The sequence below is a fragment of the Malania oleifera genome, chromosome 4 (genome assembly GCF_029873635.1).
Source record: "Malania oleifera isolate guangnan ecotype guangnan chromosome 4, ASM2987363v1, whole genome shotgun sequence".
In the NCBI taxonomy this organism is placed as follows: domain Eukaryota; kingdom Viridiplantae; phylum Streptophyta; class Magnoliopsida; order Santalales; family Ximeniaceae; genus Malania; species Malania oleifera.
The window spans coordinates 26,844,053-26,861,760 of NC_080420.1; the positions used below are offsets into that span (position 1 = coordinate 26,844,053).

Genomic DNA, 17,708 nt, shown 5'->3' on the forward strand with positions numbered 1-17,708 from the left:
AAAAATAAAAAATAAAAAGCAAATTCTTCCCAAGGCCTTTTCTACTTCATTTTGTACATGGCATCATTGGCATGTGTGAAATTTCCAAGAAATTTAAAAATAAAAAATAAAAAATAATAGATTTTAGAAACACATCATTATTTTAGGTTGTTATAAAATGAAATTTGAAAATTTTGTCCTCGGAAAAATAAGGCTGTCTGAGAGATATTGCCACAACTATTTTTTGCAAAATAAACAAAAAAATGTAGTGCAAAGATGCCCAACCTCTCCTACTCCTTTCTAAGCCAATATAGGTCAACCACTGGAAAATCGCACCCATTCAGTTTCTATTTACAATTCTAATCAAAGAAAGTAAACACAGGTTACAAAAATGGGCATGATTTCAAAATAACATCATCATCATCAAAAATCAAGATACCTTGCTCAGGAACCGTTGAAGGATCAGCAGGAACCAGCGCGTAGTTCTCAAGCCCACTAACCAATGGGACACCGACAACTCGCACAAGTTTCACACTCAACATGGTGCTACTCAAATTCTTCACCGTGTAATGCCAACTAAATGCAGCAAAACTACCAACCTGCTTGACTATATCAACCCTACTCACATTCTTCTCATTGATCATCACATCAAACACTCGCTGCCCAGCCCGATTCACGCTCTCATCAATCTCAGCAAAATGAAGCCACACCAAGTAATCCAACTTCGCATCCACCTGCAATTCGTACTCCAATTCTCCGGTAACCGCAGTCTGGTACAATTTCATCGGAAAATAATTCGGTGCTTGATTCGTACCGCTTATCTTTTTCACAGTCGACACCGCCTTGACCCCTTTAGAATTCGTTGAACGGAAAGCGGAATCGGATTGCCAAGATCGGCCGAACAAATCGGTGTCCTTGGTAAACCCTGGACCCCATTGATTAGACCCACACGACAATCGGCCATAATCGACCAAAAGATAATTATCACCGACCGAAGCCGAATCGTACGACAACGGATCGACCTGCACAATCTCGAGAGACCCGATTATCGGGGGATCGGTGGCAATGCTGTAAAAGCACACGTCCGCTTCGCCGTCTTTGACGAAGGCAAAGAGATCGGAGTAGGCGCCGTCGCGGCTGACTTCCTCATTCCACGGGGAGCGCCAGCTGAAGACGACGGTACCCTCGACGGAGACCTCGAAGCTGGGGGAGTGGCGCTTGGCGTCATAGTTGTCGTAGACAGTGAAAGTGCGGAACAAGTAGCGACCGTTGGGGAGATTGACGATGTAGCAGTTCTTCTTGCCAAAGGAAATAGGAAAAACGCGGAGGGTCTTCTCGTGGAGGCTGTGGAAGCGGAGGGGCTCGGAGACCAAGCCGGTGACGCCGCCGGTGAAGTTGCGGTCGTAGAGCCAGGTCGTGTTGAACTGGTCGATGGTGGTGGTAGAACCGCCGCAGTCTATGTGGTAAGCAGTGTCTGCAAGTGCAAGGAGTGAGAGAATGCGCTGCTAGTAACAGCTGAAGTTAATTAAGACCAAATGCGCGCGTGCGTGCGTGTTGTGTGTGTGTGTGTGTGTGTGTGAGTGAGAGAGAGAGAGAGAGAAAGAGAGGTGGAGCTCACCGAAGGGGTAGGCGCCGGCGCCGGCGCCGGGGGTGATGGAGGGAGAGGAGGAGGAGGAGGAGAGGAGGAGGGGGAGGGAGAGGGAGAGGAGGAAGAGGAGGGACATGGTTCAGTGGCGATGGTCTTGGGGAATGTAGTCAAGACATTGAGATATATTTCTTCTTGTGTTTTGTATGGAGCGGGGGAAATGGAGAGAGAGCGAGAGAGAGAGATGAAGAGCGGAGAAACGGATGGCGAGATTGGCGGGGAGCTGTGGCGAGAAACGTAACAAAGCGTAGGGGCTTGCTTCAGGCAAATGGTTCCAAACTTGGAAATGGAAATAGACCTAAGCACATGGGCCCACCGCCCCTGTCCTGCGATGTCAACGGACTCAACACAACACAAATATCACTTTTTTTTCTGCTCAGTGCTAATTAAGTGATTAGCACATTATAAGTCCTTCTTCCCTTTTTGAAATGGGGCTGGGGAGATTTGGCTTTGAGGTAGGTGAAATTTTATCATTCTTTGACTATTTATTTTAGAGATTATTTTATAATTAACTAAATGGGCACCAACAAAAGAGAGGTTGTTGATTTTAAAGAATTTTTTTTTTAGTATACCAATGTTGGATTCTCTCTCTCCCTACAAAATACCCACATGCCTAATTTAGACCTATATTTATTCAATATTTGAAAACATTTTGAATTTAAATTTAGATTATATTTAAATAAAATATAATACAAAATTATATTAAATTGTTCAAATCTACTTATATCTCAATTTAAGGTTTGAAATTTATGCTCACAAATGCTATCTTAAGTTTGGACTTAGACATCTAATATAGTAATATACAAGTGTTATACATATATATAGAAAGTTTATTATGATGTGCTATAAAGTGGTAGGTCGATCAGTCAGTCATCTCCTATTTCATTATCTTTCACATCAAACTGCGAGAAAGTCTTATGCTCTAACAATTGAAATGTTTTTTAAAACGTACTTGGTTCGCGATATCTTTTAATATTTTTGACAATGTGATACTCATGACATTTTATTCTCACATTTATTTAGATATGAGAATGCTACGTGATAGGCCTCTTAATATTTTTAGAAATGAAGAATCTTAGAAAACATAGGGCTCTCATTCCCATTCTCCCCATAATGCGAGCTCTTTTTGCACGAAAATCATATTTTTAAAACCGAATTGCCCTCATTACTTTCGTTAGTTGAAAAAAAATGCCCCTATAATTTAGTATTATTACACTTTATAATATATTTAAAATAATAATTTATCAATAAAATAAGAGTAATATTGTTTTGTGTTCCAATAATATAATTTAATTATTAATATTTCGATCTCATATTACCTCAATTATTTCGATTAATGGATTATTTAAGTGTTAATTTTTTAAAAAATTTATGATTGTTGATAATTTTATGACACAAAATTTAATAAAGTCATGTTGTAGTAATTTTTATATAATTATTCAAATATGCACATATTAAGGATGTCATAGTCATCTTCTTGAAATGTCCAATGTTTAACAAAACAATGATATAAGAATCCTACACACCTTATTGGAAAGTTTACAATGCAAACTAAATAAAAACATTTTCATAAGGTAAATAATAATAAAGTATTGTCTAGCTGGGTTGGCTCAAGTGGTAAGAGCACCTTAAAGACTTTAGTAACCCCACGGTCCTGGGTTCTATCCCACTTGGGAGTTTACTCCCAATGAATTACCTGAGGAGACGTCAATAGGCGGGTTGGTAATTCCCCCCCCCCCCCCTCCCCGCGTTTGGTGCCACACCATTGGGTCACAAAGTGGCACAATGATGATTTAAGGAGTTCTCGAGTCATCAAATAAATAAATAAATAAAGTGTTTGAAAATCGAACCAATTGAAATTTAGTTTACTTTCTAATTCTAAGTTGGTTTTTTTTTTTTTTTTTCTATTTAGAATTTGTACATTTTAGATTAAAGGAGGCTTGCATTTAACTTTATATTTTTTATTTTAGTATTAATCTATATCCAATCTATTAAAATATGAGATAAATTCATAGTTGGATCAAGAATATTTGTCCCGCCCCAAACTCCGAGATGGGACCCAGGGGTGAATTAGTAACCTAACATGTCCCTGTATTATACAGTCATCAATGATACAGCACAGTGAATGAGGGTCCGACCCCATGGGGTTCCTGTACACCCTATACACATTCATATACATTACAGATACAAAGCAAAAAAAAAAAGATCTTTTTATACATATTCGGTACCATACTAGAGTTTATACAAAAGGAATCGAGGTTCCATAATACAAAACATAAACTTGGGTGTCCGCCAAAACCACAAAAGACAACCCGATACAGTTCTAGTACTTACCCAAGTACTTCCTGCAGTACACCGACCACTACGCTCCCAACACAAGGACGTTAGTTCCGGTTACTCATAGGACCTGAAAAATATGTACGTACAGCAGGGGTGAGACGCCTCTCACTAAGGCAGATTCAGGTTATATTGGTATGTGGCATTTGAGTGTTATTATGATACAAAACATACACAGTTAAATGCAATTCTAGTATTTTCACAAAACAGTTCTAATACAGTGCATACACGCACACACACATGATCAAGTAACCTGGTGTCGTCACACCCTTCGGCCCGAAGCCGGCCCACATTACACGACGTTCCCGGCACATGGCGTAGCCCCAGGCTCCTATGGCATCGTACCGGTCCAACTGGTGGATCTACACCCTTCGATAATTAGCCGATAAGGCTCACGCCCTCGGATATAGAGCCGAACACTCTTGCCAAACATGGCAGGCGATATTACACGCCCTCAGATATAGAGTCGGACACTCTTTCAGTACCTGGAACAATTCGAAACCCAGTTCCTATTGCATTTCAACAAAACACAACCATGCATGCTCATATAACCAAACAAACCACACTCATTTGGTAATTTAAAATCATAATTTTTCAAACATATACAGTTTAAACAAGTTAAGGTACGACCATCCCTATAACACAATATATATCACAATATATTTACGGTTTTCCAATAAAACCAGAGATGCCACCCAATGCCCCCTTTTTCCCAAAACTGCAACATGAAAAACCCATAATTTTACTTGTTAGATTTCCCCAAATGAGTAACCAAAATACACACAGGACCATGAACCACAGTTCTACCTAGTCCGATTTCGAAAATAACTGACATAAACGAAATCCCCTTACCTTTTCCTAAACGACAAATCCCAAACTCTACGGCCCCTAAACAGCGAACCGAGTTCCCAAAACCTATAACTCATAGTAAAAAATATACTCACAATTATATTCCCTCCATAACTACCGAAACAGAATTAAAAACTGAGTCTTACCTTGATTTTGAGTCAAAACCTGAAAATGCCCAAAACGAAAATCTGATCCGTAAATCTTGTAGAGAATCCTTCCCTGATCCTCGTGGTAACGTCGGATCAACAATTCCAGCAACGTACGACAAAGAAATCTAGAGAGAGAGAGTATTTCGAGTTTCTAAAGAGATAGAGAGAGATTTCTTGATTTCTTAATGATTAAGCAACCCAAATGGATATTTATAGCCCTTTTACTCGGCCAACCTCGTCGATGAGATGGCGTCTTTGTCGACGAGTTACTGAAGACAGTTTGTCGACGAAGCGGTGACCTCGTCGACGAGCCTGAGATTTTCGGATTCCCGAAACTTCTCAACTTCTCCTCGTCGACGAGCTCCTACATTTCGTCGCCGAACAACATATGGCCTTCGTCAACGAACTCAAGTTTCGTCGTCGAAGTCTGTTCAATTTACCATTCTACTTTTCTCTTTATTAATTATTTCATGTATCACGATTTGGGTTCTTACAATATTAATCTATATCCAATCTATTAAAATAAGAGATTAACTCATATTTAGATAAAAAATAAATGTTAGACTATGCATGATTTATTATATTTATTTATCTTAATAATATATGAGCTTAATTCAAAAGAAACACAATAAATTGAGTAGTGTTATACATTCATGGATTACATGCAAGAGAGTGGGTAGTTGGAATTATATCAAAAGAAAAATGAAGATGGTAAAGCATTGGGGGGAAGATTGGTTAGGAAAATATTAGTCTATATCTAGAGTAGGAGATAGATTCATATTTAAATTTATCATATTTTTTTATCATGACAATGTCCAAACTTAATTCAAAAGCAACATAATAAAATAAACAGTGTTATACAATAATGACTCTTTCACTTATGAAAAGTAATAAGATTTGGAAGTACTAAAAATAGTGTTATGTTCTAATTACATAATATTTGATCATCTTATAAATAATATAATATTAATTATATTTTTTATAATAATGTATTGCATTATAATTATATTTTTGTACTAAGAATCTATTATGATCACGAAAGCATTATTATATTTGCATAAATAATTTATTATAATTTTAATAAATGAAGTAATATTATGATATAATGATGTAATATTAATATGTTAAAAATAATAACATAATTGACTACAATGTCATATAATATATGATATAATAACGTAGTATTAAAATAAATATCTTCATATTGCAAAAATATGATTATTCTTCATATATTATTACACCTAAGAGTTGTGAATATTTTGGTAATTTTATCAAAATAACTAAAATGATTCTCATAAAGACGAATATGGACATCTTATGTACATTTTTAGGATCAAGTAGAGGACTATCCTGACTTGACCTACATAATAAAAGGTAACTCATCTCTTATTTTATATCCATTTTCTATCCCTTTTAGGACTTGAACTCTAGACTTGGAACATGAAATTGTCCAAAATTTAACTCTGAAATACTTTCCAATGGACATAAACTAAACAAAAATATTTCAATGAAGCCAACATCTTATTTCAAAATTTTCATTTTGGATTGGACATCTTAGATTCCCAAGCCAAAACAATATTTTTAGGATGGGTACTTTGTTAGAATTTTGTGAACTTATATAACTATTAAAAAACTCAGATTAAATGAATATCAGACATTTTGATAGTATGGAACTAATAAACCTTATGGTTAGTAACCATCATATTAATGTTATGGGCCTAAAGCACTAGTCCATGGGATTTCAATACATGTTGTTGATATGAATACGCAACGGAAACCACACAATTGAATCCCGAACAAGTAATGCAAGCATTCGATGATGAACAATAAATAACAAGCAATCACTCACAAAGAGAATCAATGAATCAATAATAAAATACACAAGATTTACATGGTTCGCCAATGTGCCTACGTCCACGAGAGCAGCGAATAAATTTTCACTATCACTATATCAAGTTTACATCAAAGGTTACAAAATAATGTATATAAATGAACCCTTATGCGTATAGGAGTCTTAGAACCTATCTAAATCACTCCTATAGCAGTCCCCAGAGGAAAATCCTCCAAAAAATATCAATCTACTAATCTCCCGATTCAAATTTTGTGACCTGCATTGAATGAAACCGTTAATGGTTTCACAGAAATCATTGACGGTTTGATACCGAGAGCAAACCTTCTCTGATACCGTCGACCAATTCATCGACGGTTTGATCCTGCAACTAGCCTCCTTGTTCTTTGCATCACTAAGCTTTCCCCGATGCATGTGTTCCACTCAAGTATGAGTTACATCTCCAACAATCTCCACCTTAACGAATATTCACCACTTAGGAGAAAAACTGAAAGAAAACCCGCTGCTCCACCTAGGACAGTAGATTAGGATCGTCTCCTATCTAGCACCTAAAGACTTTGATTAAGTCAAAGCAATGCTTGAACTTATCCATTGTGACTGGGTTCGTCAATATATCAGCTGCATTATCAGATGTGTGAACCTTATCATGTAGAAGTTTACCCGAAACAATTTGTTCTCTAATAATGTGAAACCGCACATCAATGTTCTTTGTCCTCACATGATACACCTGATTCTTCGCCAAGTAGATGGCACTCTGACTATCACACTATAGTCGAACGCCACTTTGCTAGACACCCAACTGCCTGACTAATCTTGTGGGCCACAATGCTTCCTTGGTAGCCTCAGCCCCTACTATATACTCTGACTCAGTAGTAGATAATGTAACAAGCGACTACACCATAGACCTCCAACAAATAGGTCCTCCCACAAGGGTAAATATGTACCCTGTGTTAGACCTCCCATCATCTAAGTCTCCTGCGTAGTCAGCATCCACATACCCTACCACTAATGGATCACTCTGTTATCTACTGAACATGATGTCATATCCAGTTGTACCCCTCAAGTACCTAAGAATCCATTTGACTGTATCCCAATGTTGTCGACCTGAATTCGAAAAGAACTTGCTCATCACACTAACAGTATGTGCTAGGTCTAGCCTCGTACATACAATGACATACATCATAAAGTGCATACATTAAGGGGGAGGAACTGTTAAAATATTTTAAACATGTATGCAAATCTTGAGGGGGAGCATTTTTAAGAGATAATTTTTCAAAATAAAACCAATGGATTGCCATCATCAAAAAGGGAGAGAATGTTAGCCCTAGTGGCTAAGGGTTCTCATTCCAGCTTGTTTTGATGACAACAACCCATTAGTGGTTCATAAGTATGCTAACATTTTTCCTTAAGTTCAGTTCAAATATACAGAATGGTTCCAAGGCAAGCACAAGGATCAGACATATATCGAATAAGCAAAAAGCAAATGACCATCAACAAAGTTCCACACATGGCACATTCGAAGCTCAACTACCCAAACAAAGCATATATATATATATATATATATATATATATATATAAAACTCTACATTAACTGTATTTTTGTGTGTGAGAGATAGAATGTATGTTACAACTCTTGTGAATATGGTGTGGTAAAGAGTATCTTGCAAGAGAAGATCAAATTACATATGCATATAGTTCATAATAAGTTAGAACATGAATTACGAGTCCACACATGCATATCAAGTCACTTAAGTGCATAAGATGTCAAAGTGGCTTTCAAACGTATTTTATCAAACTAAGACATCCTATAATTGGTAAAAATTAATTATGGACAAGATTGGACTTTAACTTGAACAAAAACCATTTTTGGACTTGTCCACATCCATTTAGGTCCTTATATAAGTAAAACAAAGGGACTCATCGATGAATATAGGGAATTCGTCGATGAACACATGAAGGGAACTCATCGATGTACACAGGAGAATCATCGACGATGAGATCCCGAGGCCACCTAAAATCTCAGAGCAAACTCGTCGACGAATATAGGGGATTTGGCGATGAATGTACAGTGGTGGCTCGTCGACGTATATAGGGGAATTGTCGACGAAGGGAAATCGAGACCTATCTGAATTTAGAGGAGAATACTCGTTGACGAACATAGGGGATTCATCAACGGATGCATGTGTAAGACTCATCGATGATGCCATGGAATCATCGACAAGTGTCGGGTGGTTGAACGCATTTAGTGTGCAATATCGACTAGTTTTCAAATTTTCTTTTCTCCATTAATACCCAACGGCTCTCCAGTGAGCTGCTTGTCCCTTTGCCCTTTAATACGAGTCTTGTGCAATCATTTCACATTAGTTGAGCACTTGGTTGTTAATCACATTGATTGAGTATTCACCTCTAGGTCTTCATATTTGCTCATACTCTCTTACTCTTTACTCTTGTCTTACACATCATTTACAAAGAGAGTAATGGAAGGTTTGATTTGTATTATTAGCTCAAAAAGAGCACCTTGAAGTTGCATCTAATTGTTTTAATTTGTTGCATTAAGGGGTTCTTTGTAAGCTTGTGTAAGGTGACTTTTGGTGAGCATCTCGTTGTAACTCTTAGTGAGCATCTGGGGTGTGTGCCCATGATTGTAAAGGCTTCTCTGTCTCAAAGGAGGATTGCTTAGTGGATTTTAGGAATCCTTGAGTTGGTCTCAAGGCGTGGATGTGGACTTGGTGCCAAACTACGTTAACATCGTTGTGCTGAGCTTTTCTCTCCCTTCACTATTTATTTGTTGTGAATCTTTTTATGTGTTATTTATTATGATATATTTCACTTGTTTCTAGTCCAAAGTCATTTCGTAGAAAAAGTTATATATCCATGAAAGACAGACATTCACCCCCCTCTGCACATCCGGCCGGACAAGTGGTATCAGAGCGAGTCGCTAGACCTTTGAAGTAACCACTAGAGCGCTAAGATCAAATGGCGGATATGTTTTCCCAAGGACAATCGGTTGACCGTCCACCAAAGTTCCATGGAAGCAACTACCCTGCATGGAAAGACAAAATGATAATCTTCATTAATTCATATGACTTGAAAATGTGGAATATAATCACCGATGGAGATTACGTATTCAAGGATAAAGAAGGTAAGATCGTACCAAACAAGAAGTTATCAGAAGCTAACGCAAGGTTAGTTCATCTAAACCTCAAAACTAAAAATTTTCTCTACTGTGCTATAAGTGATGAAGAATACAACCAAATTTGTGGATGCAACACTGTAAAGGAAATGTGGGAGAAGCTCTAGGTAACATATGAAGGTACGTCTCAAGTTAAAAATTCAAAAATCTATATGTTGGTGAAAGAATATAAGATGTTAAAAATAGAAGAAGGTGAGACAATTACTTCTATGTTTACACACTTTACACATATAACAAGTGGATTGAAAGCACTTGGTAGGGAATACTTTATAGAAGACAACGTGCAGAAGGTGCTTCGCTCATTACCGAAATCATGGCACGCAAAGTATACTGCAATTGAAGAAGCAAAGGACCTATCCAAGGTCACTCTTGATGAGCTGATTGGGTCTCTCATGACCTATGAGATCAAGAAGAAGAACGCTTCAGCTGAAGTAGATAAGCCCAAAAATACAATGGACATGGCTCTAAATATGGAAAGCAAGAAGGAAATTATTAAAGAAGAAGAAGAGTGAGACAATGAGGAAAAGATTGCTCTTATCACTAGGAGAATCAGGAACTTCCTGCTAAACAAGAAGGGTAAGCAAAAGAGTAAGGGAGATTCAAGGATGAAGTGCTACAATTGTAAGAAGCCCGGTCATCGGATGGCTGAATGTCCCCTATTCAAAAACAAAGGCAGTAATCAGAAAGGGGATAAGAAGAAATACAAAGCCATGAATGCAACTCAATGGGACGAGCTTGATGGAATTTCAACCGACGGAGATAACAAAGAAGAAGTTGCAAACTTTTTCTTCATGGCGGATGAGCAAAATGAGGTAATTTCCGATGATGAATACACTCCCTCATTTGATGAGCTAGAAGATACTTGTAGAAAACTTTATAATGAATTAATTGCTACCAAGAGGAGAAATAAACATCTTGAAGAAACTCATTCAAAATGCAAAAGAAAAGAAGTATGTCTTTGTTCTACTCTAAAGGAAGAAAATGAATCTTTGAATGCAAAAATTGAAAAGCTAAATAAAAGTTCTCAATTACATCACGAGTTTTTCCAAAAGAAAATAAAAAATCTAAAAAACCAAATTAATGAAAGTGTTGAAGAAAACTTGTCTTTGAAAAGGAAAATTAAGGACTAAAGTATGACTATTTACAAGTTTACAAATGGAAAGGAGAATTTAGACAAATTACTTGAGGCTTAAAGATTTTGGATTTTCAAAGAAGGCTTGGGCTATGGTTTTTCATCATCCAAATCGATTGGTGTTACAAATCTATGTGTCAAAAGGAACTCACTTCCAAACAAAAATCCAGCACCCAAACCAAACCCTTTGCATGCTAATAAAACTGGCTTATACTGTGAAAGAAAGGGTCATGTACGCTTCACTTGTCCTTTTATAGGAAACAGAGGAAAATGAAAGAAATATGTATGGGTGATTAAGAATGCTAACCCCATAGGACCCAAGGAAAATGGGGTACCAAAACAAATTACCTAATTCTCTTTGTAGGTTTGCTTGAAGACCTCTTTGATGAAAAACAAGTGGATCCTTGATAGCGGGTGCTCAAGACACATGACGGGGGACGCCAGCAAATTCCTCTCACTCATCTACCAGAAAGAAGGGCTCATGACATTCGGAGACAACGCTAAGGGAAGAATCATAGGTAAAGGTAAAATAGGTAATTCCTCTCTCTTTCTATTGATAAAGTTGCTATCGTAGATACACTTAAGCACAACTTGTTGAGTATTAGTAAGCTTTGTGACAAAGGACTAAATGTTTTATTTCAATCCCCCACAATGCTCAATAACTGACTTACATAGAAATACTGTATTGGTAGGCAAATGAGAATCAAACGTATATACCATTGATTTTGATGATATTAATTCTTGTGATGTTAGGTGTTTGATTGTAACAAGTGAATCTAATTGGCTATGGCATAGGAGGTCAGGACACGCTAGCATGGACCTCTTGGATAAACTATCTTCCAAAGAACTAGTAAATGACTTACCTAAAGATAACTATATTAAAGATAAAGTTTGTGATGCTCGCCAATATGAAAAACAGAATAAATCATCTTTTAAAACTAAGAAAGTGATTTCCACATCAAGACCATTAGAGTTAATTCACCTTAATTTGTTTTGGCCAATTGATGTTGCAAGCATAACTGGAAAATTGTATGCATTTGTTACTGTTGATGACTTTTCTAGATTTTCATGGGTTATCTTTTAAGCAAACAAAAATGACACATGCATTGCTTTCATTCACTTCTGTGGAAAAGTACAAAATGAAAAGGGTATGCCCATTGTTCACATTAGGAGTGATAAGGGAAGAGAATTTAAAAACCAAGAGTTAGAAGATTTTTGTAATGAAAATGGCTATTCACACCATTTCTCCGCACCTAAAACTCCACAGCAAAATGGAGTAGTAGAAAGAAAGAACCGAACGCTCAAAGAAACGGCTAAGACAATGCTTAATGAACATAAACTTCCAAAATATTTTTGGACAGAAGTCGTTAGTACAACTTGCTACATTAGCAACCGTGTCATTACTAGATCCAAAATAGGAAAAACCTTATGTAAGATTTGGAACGGTAGAAAACCAAAAATCTCACACTTCAAGGTTTTCGGATGCAAATGTTTTATTTTAAATGATAGAGATCACCTAGCAAAATTTGATTCAAAATCCGATGAAGGGATCTTTCTAGGGTATGCACTGAACAATAAAGCCTATAGAATATTTAATAGAAGGACTCTGTTAGCTTTGGTGTATTCCCAAGAGGGGGGTGAATTGGAATTTTAAAATTTATCTCCTAGGTTAAACAAGATAGCCGTATAACACGACCTAGAGTCTTTATAATCATTCACCAATTGTGTAGATAATGATACGCGGAAAATAAAATCAAGCGCAGCATTCACAATATAACATACATGTGCGGTAAATATAAATAGACACACAAAATGTTATCGGGGTTCATCCAATACTGCCTACGTCCCCGCCTCTAGCTCGCAAGCCTGAGGATTCCACTAAAGTCACTTAACGGGTGGAGCGGCACCGGTTACAACCAGGTCAATTAGTAAGGCTGACCTCAACCTACACGTTACCAGGATGGTACACCTAGCTTTCCTAACCGGGTCTAAGCCAATCATAGACTATTCAACAGGACTAGTCTCCCTCTTCAGGCCCATGCCTAGAATACAAACAATATAAAATCTACGTACAAACAAATGCTTCTTATACAAGCTGATATGTATCGATTTAGTACAAATTAATCAATGCACATCAATATGTATGAACTATAAGCTCGGTGCTCTACGTGTGCAATCAACACTCAAGGTTATGTTTATAAACAATCAAGCACAAGAGTGTATCAATAATCTAATCTTTGAAACTTTGTATAAAAAATATTTCTCAATAACAATCTAGGGTTTCAAAGATTTTTAGCAAGTATAATCAAACAATCTCAACCAATATTTTTTCAAGATGCTAGCACAAGAGATGTTTGAAAATATGCTTGTGAAAATATTTTTGCACACAAAAAATTATTGCTATAGAAATATTTGCAATGACAATGCAAAAATCCTCAAGCTACTAAGTTTTTCCCAACATTAGATTTATCAAATTAAATATGTGGGATAACTCTTACTTAACTCTCCAAAATTAATAACAATTAATCGAGCAAAATAGTGGGAGTATCTAGCAATATCAAACAATAAATAAACACTCACAAAGTAAGATTTCTCAAAGGAATGAAGGTACTAGAGTGTTATGGGGTTGGAAAGAACAAATAGGGTTTAGGAAATTTAAGAGAGCTTTTGGCTAATCCTATTTGCTAATCACCACTAATCTACGCAAATGAGCCCTTATATATAGAGAATGGGAAAATTATAACCATTGGGGACAAATAGGATATTATTAGATTTGTTTTAAAACTAATTAAGAAAATTAACCCAATTTACTTAATTTTAACCCGGGTAAAAAGTAATTTAACCCGCGAGATTTGGGTGCTCGGTTTGAGGTTCAGGTGCCCGAATAGACTCAGTTAGAAAATCAGTTTTTAAAGGTTCGGGTGCCCGAAGTTAGGTTCGGTAGGCTGAACAAAAGACAAAATGTTTATGTCCGCAGTTCGAGTGCCTGAAGCTAAGTTTAGTCGCCCGAGGCCTTTTTGAACGCAAAGGTTCGGGTGCCCAGGTTGGTGAAAAGCATTCTGACATGGGTTTGGTTGCCCGGAGGAGATACATTCATTACAGGTTCGGTCACTCGAAACCTGGTCAACCCGCTGACTTCCAAACTGTTCGGGCGCCCTAGGTGTTTTGAACACCTAGGGTTTGGCCTCCCGACCTCTCTTAATATTTTCAATTAAGTCCAGATTTTTGCTTCAATTAACTTCTCTGATGTGCTAAGTGATGATGGGGACTATGTATGCTAAGTACTGGGACCTAAAGGTCTTTTCTAAGGCCTTTTTAGGTACACCAAAAAACCTGGCGTCAGTCGACCGAATCCCTAAAGGCTTTCTAAGGTCTTGAGCTTATAGTCTTATATGCATGATATGTAGATTATTACAAACCTTGGAGGATAATTATTACAAACCCAGCAAAATGAAATATAGATTACAACAATTAAAAAACATTTTAGGTCTTCATTTTCCTCAAATTGCCATGTGTTATCAATATGATCTTCCTAATATGGTCCTGCACACAAACTTGGCAGACGTTAAATACCGGAGTATTTGTCATAATCAAAATAAGGTACGACCCATGGGGTCAATAGACTCAAACTGTTCAAGAATCAATACATGTTTTTTATGAAACTAACCCAAATGCACCCAAAGAAATAGTTGACTTGGATGATGAAATAGTTGACTTGGATGATCAAGTGACTACCATGAGAATTAAGAGGGAACTTGAGCAACTTAAGATTAACGATGACCAAAATGAAAATGCCCAAGAAATTAAAAATGATCATCAAGTGTCATGACCTAAGAAAGATTCTGCAAGACCTGAAGAAGAAAATCAGGAACTCCCTAAAGCATGGAAATTCGTTAGAAACCACCCAATTGATCAAATCATAGGGAATCCATCCCAAGGAGTTAGTACCAGATCACACTTGAAGAGTGGATGCAATCATATAGCCTTTGTGTCCCAATTAGAGCCTACAAACTTTGAGGAGGCTGAATATGATGAGAATTGGATAATTGCCATGCAAGAAGAACTTGACCAATTCAAAAGAAACAAAGTATGGGAATTGGTTCCTAAACCCAAGAACACAACAATAATAGGCACTAAATGGGTGTTTAGGAATAAGAAAGACGAAGATGGTAACATTGTAAGAAACAAAGCTAGATTAGTTGTTCAAGGGTATAACCAACAAGAAGGAATTGACTATGATGAAACTTATGCCCCTGTAGCAAGACTAGAAGCCATCCAGATGCTATTAGCCTTCGCTTGCTATAAAAACTTCAAACTATTCCAAATGGATGTAAAGAGTGCCTTTTTAAATGGATACATAAATGAGGAAGTCTATGTTAAACAACCGCCAGGTTTTGAGAGCCATACACACCCTGAATATGTATTTAAACTCTCAAAAGCTCTTTATGGACTTAAGCAAGCACCAAGAGCATGGTATGAATGACTAAGCAAGTTTCTCTTGGAAGATCGCTTCGCAAGAGGAAAATTTGACACTACCTCGTTCTTGAAACATATAGCAAATGATATGCTAGTCATACAAATCTACGTAGATGATATCATTTTTGGTGCCACTAATGAGAATATGTGTAGAGAATTTGCCCAAACTATGCAAGAAACATTTGAGATGAGTATAATGGGTGAATTAACTTTCTTCCTTGGATTGCAAACAAAACAAATGAAGAATGGAATTTTAATTAATCAAGCTAAATACCTCAAGGACATGCTTAAGAAATTTGGGCATGAAATGGGAAAATCGAAAGCAACCCCTATGAGCATAACAATGAAACTTGATAGTGATGAAAAAGGAAAGAATGTTGACAAAAAACTATATAAAGGGATGATTGGTAATCTGCTGTACCTCACTTCTAGTAGACTTGACATTATGTTTAGTGTTTTCTTATGTTATAGATTCCAATCATGTCCCAAAAAGTCACATCTCAATGCCGTCAAGAGAATTTTTAGGTGTTTTGCAGAAACACATGACTTAGGACTCTTTTACCCTAAGAATACTCCTTTTGGCATCACCTTCTATTCAGATTCTGACTATGGGGGATGAAAAATTGATCGGAAAAGCACCAGTGGTACGTGTCACTTTCTAAGACACTCACTTGTCTAATGGTTTTGCAAGAAACAAACTTCAGTTGCTCTCTCAACCACTGAGGCTGAGTACATAGCAGCAGGTAGTTGTTGCGCTTAAGCTTTATATATGAAACAACAACTCAAGGATTTTATAATTTTGATTAAGGGTATACCAATTTATTGTGAAAACACTAGTACCATCAATATCTCGAAAAACTCGTGCGTGCACTCTAGGACTAAAGGGGGATGTTGAATTAGTATACGTGAATATCGAAGATCAACTGGTTGATATTTTAACAAAACCCCTAAACAAAGAAAGATTCAGTAAAATCAGGCATGAATTAGGCATGTGCACTCCAGATGACCTATCTTAAACTGTGCCACGAATATGCTCTAAGATTCACAAGCAACAAAGGTTTCTCCAAGAAATTCCTTCCTAGAAAAACATATGAAAGAATCTATAAATTTGCTTTCAAAATAGGACTTTGCCAACAAAGGAGTATAAGAGAGTAAATTTGTTCTTTGTTTTTGAAAGGATGAGTGAATATCTTATTAATGAAAAGCATCTTATTCGTTAGTGGCTAAATTAAACTTTAAGGCAGCATTTTTAACTACACTTGTCGATGAGCCAGAGGCTCTTATCGACAAAAATAAAGAACTCATCAATGATCAAATTACACACGTTGACGATAATTAAAGAGTAACTCATCGACGAATGATGATATTTGCCGACGAATTCTATCGGGGCTTTTAAAATTCTAGCGCACCAAATCCTTCATTTTTTGAACCCTAACCCCTTTTTCAAGCCCTAACTCCTCTCCTCCAATCTCTCTGTACTCGAACTTCTCTCACCCTCAAAACCTCTATTACTCCCCATGGCACCTCGCTCCAAGAAAAGGGCTGTTGACTCTCCCTGAAAACTTAAAGCCGGTTAAGGGTCCTCTCAAAACCCTCCCACTAAGCAGTCATGCAAAGCCGCCACAGAAACTGACTAGCATTTTGTGTCTTCAGAAGCTGCTTATTGCTACCATAATGACATCTCCAAGTGGGATATTATTCATGGTAAGATCTTCCTATCTGAGTTTCTTGAAGAAAATTTTCTAACATTGTTAGCAAAATTCCAAGTTGTTGGGTGGGACACTTTGTTCTCGCTAAAAGAACAGGTATACATTGACTTAGTTCAAGAATTTTATGCCAATTTTGTTCCCTCTGCTCACGGTTGTGCAACATACTCCACTGTGAGAGGAAAAACCAACCTCCTAATTGATCAACTGTTTTCAGATGTCTTGTTATGTAATTTTTGCCTTGTCCAAAGCCTTCCAAAGGTAATGTGGCCCACACACTATGATTGGTTTGATCCTCATGGGGCTTTGAAACTGATAACTAGAAACCCTAAAATTCTCGAAGTGGCAAGACCCAAATTGAAAGACCTCACGGTTGAGTTCTAAGTCTTACAC

The 17,708-nt window shown here is 37.1% G+C and overlaps 1 protein-coding gene across 1 annotated transcript in view; it reads right to left on the bottom strand.

Moving 5' to 3' along the window:
- LOC131153102 (receptor-like protein 4) overlaps nucleotides 1–1,893 on the bottom strand; it is a 51,943-nt gene extending 50,050 nt beyond the window's left edge. Inside the window, exons 1-2 of the mRNA XM_058105152.1 lie at nucleotides 1,598–1,893; nucleotides 419–1,453 (exon numbers count right to left, since the gene is read on the bottom strand). Coding sequence (XP_057961135.1) covers nucleotides 419–1,453; nucleotides 1,598–1,703 — 1,141 coding nt within the window. The 5' untranslated portion in view covers nucleotides 1,704–1,893. The remainder of the gene's footprint in view (nucleotides 1–418; nucleotides 1,454–1,597) is intronic.
- Between the last annotated feature and the right edge of the window lie 15,815 nt (nucleotides 1,894–17,708).